The sequence below is a fragment of the Melopsittacus undulatus genome, chromosome 6 (assembly GCF_012275295.1).
Source record: "Melopsittacus undulatus isolate bMelUnd1 chromosome 6, bMelUnd1.mat.Z, whole genome shotgun sequence".
NCBI classification, from domain to species: domain Eukaryota; kingdom Metazoa; phylum Chordata; class Aves; order Psittaciformes; family Psittaculidae; genus Melopsittacus; species Melopsittacus undulatus.
In genome coordinates, this window is record NC_047532.1 from 29867631 (window position 1) to 29874387 (window position 6757).

Here is a 6757-nt window from a genome sequence, read left to right on the forward strand (position 1 = left end):
AACATGGCTGCAAAGACCCATGCTGCCAGCTTGACATTTAAACACTTATTTTTGTATGAACGCCTTGGGATGCCTGAATGAGCTGCAGCACACAAATAGCAGAGGGGCTCTGTGCTGCCTGGGGAGGGACTCAAGGGAGAGGAGTCGATCTAGCAGCAGCTCCTACCGTATTGCTGTAAAGACCTCCCGGTAGGGAGGTGCTTCTGTGCCACCACCACAGAGCTGCGGTAACAGGCAGTAGCATCCCAGGCTCTTACAAAGGAGCTCTGGCACAGGAGCATCGTGCTGCTACTGGGCTTGCTGGGTCTCAAAGGCATGGGGTAGGTGGATGGTGCCACTGGGGAGCACAGCCATCCCCATGGTATGGTAGCAAGTTCCTGGTGATGCAGGGGCACCCCTCAAAAAAAAGCAGAGGATCATCAGCCCTGCTGCAGCATCCTTACAGCAGGGAGATGCTCCTATTCTGCTGAGCAGGAGGCAATCACTGTGTTTTCCTAGTGTTTTGAGAGCAGCATAGCAGTGCTCGGAGAGGGGAGTGGGAAAAGGGGCCAGGTTAGCTCCAGGAGGATGGGGGGCTCCAGCTGGTTACTCAGAAGCTGCTCCTCTCCCAGAGGAAAAAGCTCAATGTGCTTTATAAATGTATGTGACACTACCTGGGAAGAGAGCAGCAGGAAACAGCCCCTGGGCTTTATGCACTGCTGAGTGTGGTTGCCAGGGAGCAGAAAAGCAATGGGAGAAGCTTTTATTTCGTGCATCACAAGGCAAAAAAGCAGCGGAAACTAAGGAGTGAGGGCTGCCCCTCTGAGCTGTGTTGGGTCTGTGGGGTTCAGCCCCTGCAAAGCAGGGTTTAGGCAGCAGTGTCGGGTAGTCCAACAATCCTACTCCTTTTCCTTCCAGAGCCAAGGACCTGAAGACCCGCTTCGGGATCCTGCTTCATAAGCCAGACCTGGGACACAGGACTGGCGCGTCCAGCAAGCTGCAGCTGGGCTCATGGCAGAGGTAAGCCAAACAGCGCCACATCCTAGGTTCAGCCTGTGACAGGTCCCTGTGGACCAGGCTGCTCTGGGGGATGCTCCTGCCCATCTGCGCAACGGAGAGAAGAAAGCACAGCTTGCCCTCCCCACAGTCCCACCCTGGCAGGCAGGGAAGGCGGATCATTTCCGAGCTTCACCAGTTATAAAATCAGAGAGGGGAACTGATGCTCCGGCATTAGGCACAGGAGAGCAGGGCCTCAGCAATAGGCAAGAAACCTAGAGGGCTCCCACATTTTCTGGCATCTTGTACTAGTGCCTGGGACCCCCGAGGAATGAAGGCAGCATTAAAACAAAATACTAAATACTGTTGTTGAAGGCGGGGTATCATCTTGCAGAGGAGGCTCTGCTGGGTTTTTGCCAGCAGAAAAGAGCTCTTCTGCATATCCTTTAGAGAAGCTACTTGGCCAAAACTGCACTATGGAGCTGAGGTCTGGTGAGCCATCAGGGAAGTTAAAAGAAAGGGAAAAAGGAAAGAGAGCCCACAGGTAATGGATGCTGGATTCTCCCTTTGGCTTCCTACTGAGTGCTGCTGCCTCCCTTCTTACACTGTCACCTATTAACTGGGCTGCTTGACTGAAGTGCTCTCATCCTTCACCATGGGGCAGAAGATGTGTTATTGGTGGCACAGTGAGCCTTACATCATTTTGTCTTTTTCAGAGATTCTTCACGAGAAGTACTTGAATGGAGGGAGTCCTTCGACCAACTCCTGAAGAGTAAAAGTAAGTAGGATCTTGTGTTCTTCTCTTGGTGAGAGCGAATAGGACAAATATGTTCCTAGTGAGCCATAGGTGGCTGCATGCCTGGAGCCAGTGTGTGAGGAAATCTTGTCTCTTCCTCAGACAAGATAGTTTAGGATTTAGAAAGAAGCCCCTTTCTTGCCCTGACAGAGCTGATGTATAGGGGTCAGTGCCTGGCTTGTGAAGCTGTACACTTTTCTTCTGGCTGGGTGCTTTTGGGAGGGCACAAGCGCTGTCTCACAACCCCTCGCTGCTGCCTCAGGACAAGAGCATCATTGTGGGCATCTCATGTACAGCAGTCCTTCAGGGGAAATGGTGTACCATGCCCTGATAGTTCCTTTCTCCACACTGAGGAGAAGGAAATGTGTCTGCTTTCCGGAGTCCTCCTTTGCACAGCAATGCAGCCACCTCCCCACAGGCTTTTGTTCCTCAGAAAACTACACTGCTGCCCTCTGTCTGTCTATCTGTCCGTCCTATGCCTCTGGAGATGGCTCTTCCAAAGGGAGAAGGAATTCAGCTGCTTTACTGAGTTGCACGTAGCCATTTTCCCCTCCAATATTTGCTACAAGCATGGTGATACACAGGGTTCCTGTAAGGTGCTGTCTCCCTCTCCCCCATGCAGACAGTATCTCCAGACCCAGAGAGGGGACTTCTTCTTGAGTCCCACATGTAATCCTTTCCTTACACTGGGCTTTACAGCAGCTACACAATAGTAGAAGTGCTAAATTTTAATACAAAAGAAGTTGCCTAGCTTAAAAGCTATTCCACAGCAAGAGAAAGTCCTTTCATGGTGCTAGCTTGGGGTTTCACAGGGTTTTTTTCCAGCTTTCCTCATGTGCTGTGATGGCTTACAAGCACCTCCAGCTTTGTAACTTAACATTTCCCCCCCAGCCTGGTTCGAAATTCTTGCTGCAATTACTCTGCCTTACTCCTCAGCAGCTTGTTCCCCCTCGATTTCAGCTGAGAAATAAAAATAAAGCCATTGCTGCTCGGTTTGTGCAGGCATGCTGGTACGTCAGCGGATTTCTCCATAGGTAGAATTAGCTCTTTTCCAGAGCTGTAAAGAAAATACTCTGAAGCCTCATTACAGAAAGGTCAGATAAATAAAACCAAAGGATTACTTGTGTGTGGGAAAGTATTTTATTGGAGTCTAGAGGCCAATTAGCAGCATCTCAGAGGGTGGAATTTGCCTGGAGGGAAAGGAAGAAATCTGTGGATGTCAAGGTCTGAGCTCCCAGGGGGATGCTCACAGGCAGTGTGGAGTCTGGCAGTCCTCTTTCTACCCCCTGCTGTCCCATTAACTGCTCTTCTCTCCCTCCACAGGTGGAGTGACTGCCTTCCACACCTTCCTGAAGACGGAGTTCAGCGAGGAGAACCTTGACTTCTGGCTGGCATGCGAAGACTTCAAAAAGACCCGGTCGAAAACCAAGCTGGCTTCCAAGGCCAACAGGATCTTTGAGGAGTTTGTCCAAAATGAGGCACCCAGGGAGGTGAGAGCATTTCCTGCCTTTGCCCTGTGGCATCAAATAGAGTGGGAAAAGAATGAAATATCCTGGTGGGTTTTATTAAAGTGTTCTATTTTCAGTGGGAATATGTGCTTACACTCATGAGAGCTTTCATTTTTAGTATCATGTAGTCTGCTAATGTGAAGGGATATAAATCTTGTGAGCACCTTCACCCTCATCTGAGGATAGAGAAAACAGTTTTTATCCCCTCATGGGGGGGAAATTAACACTGAGTTAATATTCGTGGACACTGCTTCTTTGCAGGTCAATATTGACCATGAAACCAGAGAGATCACCCGCAAGAACCTCTCAGGTGCCACCTCCGCTTGTTTTAATGAAGCCCAGGCTAAGACCCGCACTTTGATGGAGAAGGACTCCTATCCCCGATTCCTGAAGTCCGCCTCTTACCAGGACATGACCAAGCAGGCCACCAGCCGTGGCATCAGCAAGCGGTCACATACCTGACCCGTGCCCAAATTTGCCATGGGGGGACAAGCTGGGGGACCAGGCTGAGACTGAGAGACAGTTTGTGAGGGCTGAGGTCTGTGCAGTGGGGTTTCGGCTGAAGTTCTGGCAATTTAGTAGGAACCCCAAGACCTCAAGGGCTCCCTGCTTCCCACTGAGCTGCTGGGAAAATTGGTCCTCCCTTCCTGGAGCAGCAGAGTGGGTGGGAACCAGATGTTTCGGCTTGCAGCATGGCTGGAGGCCTGCACCACCACAGGGACAGAAAGAAAACAGATTTGAGTTGCAAGCCCAGGAAAAGGAGATGAGATTCCCTGTAGCATCTGTAACCAGCGAGCTCCCACCTTTTCTCAGCACCCTGACTCTGACCCGCAGCACCAGCTGCTGGCTCCAGGACCAGCACAGGAGCCTGCAGTTCTTCCAATGCCTGGGACAACCACCCCAGACCTGCCCACAGGGCTCACCCTGTGAGGGAATGGCTAGAATAAAAATCCAAAGACTACATGGCATTTTCAGCTGGAGGGAGCCCTTCGGATCCTGGGATCCTTCTGCCATTTCCTATGCATGCTCTGCATCAAAGCTTTACACCTTCTTCCATACAGCATATCCCTAGCGGTGATGTTTTAATCCCTCGCTTAAACTGTGTGACCTTTAGATTGCACAAATCTTAGGTCAAATGCAGAAGTTTTTACTACTAGTATTGTTATTTATTTTATCATTATTATTATATATATATTTATTAGAAGAGCACTGCTGAAAGCATACACATGTCCCTTGCTCTGAAGAGTTTCTAAATGAAATGATATTAGATATTCTAGTACTTAGCATGTCTCTCATTACTTCTGTATAATAACTTAAGATTGATGACCAGACAGATATGTAACATGACCGTGGAACCAGGGACACGAACAGCAGCAGCAAGAGTTGCAGTCCAGCAAAGCTGCTAGAAGAGTCTAAGGTGGCAGGTATCCTGTGAGCTTGAAGGACAACTGATGGCAGTTAAAGGATGCTTTTTGCAATCAGTGTTGTTTCATTTCTCCTCTAAGCTTGTCCTAGACAGAGCAGCAATGTAAAACAGGCACTTTGGTGAGTGATCCTACTGAAAACTTTTTTTTTTTTACACATTTTTCCCCTGGTTTAAAATTCAGCTTGGTGTTCCCTTGGCCAGTGAAACCATTCTGCAGCCACAGCACTTTACCAGAAGCCCAGGGAGCCAAGCAAAACAGCGATGCATGCTGTGAATTTAGTGTCTCAGGGAGCTGCAGGATATTTTAGTAGCTCAGACTTGTGGGGTGAGCTTTTCAGAAAGCCCTTCTAAGCAGGGATTTCTGGGTCCTGCAGCTGCCCTGGAAAGCTGTTGATCCCATTTGCCAACAACAGTGCCAGTAGGCACTTGGGTGGGTGATTCGGAACTAACCAGTATCCCATGCTGGGTCATGAGGAACATGCTACCAGCATAGTTTTACACTGAGACAGCCTGGGGCTGCCACATGTGCCTCAAATTATCTTTAAAGACCAAACCTGGAGGTCCTTATCTTGCTGGTACTCACTACTTGCCAAGGCAACCGTCTTTCAGCCACCCCTTCAAACATTCGCTGGAGCACAGGATAACTCAGGCTTTTCACAGCTGTTTGAGCGGAGCAAGGGACCGAGGACCAGTGTGGGAATGTTATTCTGAGTCCTTTTCCACTTTCCCCATTCTGGTTCTACCTCTGAGCTTCAGTGGGTCCTGACTGGGTTTACAGGGAGATTTTACTGCTTTCTTATTTATTATTTATTTTTACAACTGGAACCAGCTTTGTTGTGTTACTGAAATGAAAGATGCACAATGGTCCATTTTCATTACTGACATAATATTGTCATTATAAAATAAAATGTAAAAAGGAAAATACTGTGACAACATGCTTTTTTTTTTGGTAGTGGGTTTTCAATTATTTTTTATATTCTAATTTTGAATGACTTGCAAAGAATGCTAAGGAAAGCTGATTGTGTTGGATGGCTCAAGGTGCATTCACAGTCGCTTTAAAAGTTGCAGTGTCAGGAACAGAAAAGAAAGGGGAAGACTTGTGAAGAGTAAAGCTTCAAGGTATTTGGCTTACTTAAGAGAACTGAACAACTCACAGCAAGAATGGAAGCAGAAATTAAGTTTTTAGTATATTAATTGCTAGGGTGTTCAGTACTGTTTGTTTTGGTCACTGTTTTCTGAGCACTTCACAGGACTGCAGATCCTAATATCTATTTAGTATCAGTAAGACACCATTGTCTCAAAAGCATGGGAGGATTCAAATGAGGACTGCTATCTGCAAAAACTGCTTTGGGTCAATGTCATTAATATTTGATTTTTATCAATAACTCAGCTGATGACTGAATTCATTTACAAGGTACAAAGTATCTGGTATTAAAGTGGTTATTAGAAGACGTCCTACTCTACTGCAGTGCTGCTTCTGAGGTCTGAGCAGTTCCCTGTGTCCCTATGGGATGCTTTAGGGAGGGGAGAGGGGTGTGTGGTGTGCAGACCTCCAGGGACTGTGAAATCCCTGCAGGGCTTCCTGTGGCAAGAGCATTGCAGGGAGGGGAGCATGCAAGTGTGGCTCAGAGATGCTAATGCTCTGAATAAAACCAGAACACATTCTTAAGTTATCTTTTTATTGCATGTTTTGGAAACCAGCATTAACTAGCCTGTGTCAGTGGAGGAGGAGAGTGGGAAGAGTTGGAATCACAGGTGTCTGTAATTCAGGAGCACTTAGGTTCCAAAGTATGACTGCTAGCACAAGCCAGCCTCTTCCATTAAAAAGCCATTTTACAAGCAACTGCATCTATAACAAAGCCTTATGCCTCTTCTAATGCAGCCATGGAGAGTCCAAGGATCATCATTCATTGTAAGATACAATGTCTCTTCTCCATCCCTATTCCCTGTAGTTGTCATCCACCCAAATGGAGGAAGGCAATTTAAACTTTCCCTTATCTTTTATTCACTATTCATTAGACACGGCCCTGTCTTACAAGACAGGTGATTTGT

The 6757-nt window shown here is 47.6% G+C and overlaps 1 protein-coding gene across 1 annotated transcript; it reads left to right on the top strand.

The window, feature by feature from the left end:
- The first annotated feature begins 1203 nt into the window (after positions 1 to 1203).
- On the top strand, positions 1204 to 5621 carry LOC101871511 (regulator of G protein signaling 16). Its single transcript, XM_031047235.2, has 4 exons — positions 1204 to 1519; positions 1692 to 1753; positions 3095 to 3261; positions 3541 to 5621. Exons 1-4 carry the CDS (start codon positions 1452 to 1454, stop codon positions 3739 to 3741), a joined length of 498 nt encoding a protein of 165 aa, XP_030903095.1. The 5' UTR covers positions 1204 to 1451; the 3' UTR covers positions 3742 to 5621.
- The last annotated feature ends 1136 nt before the right edge of the window (positions 5622 to 6757 follow it).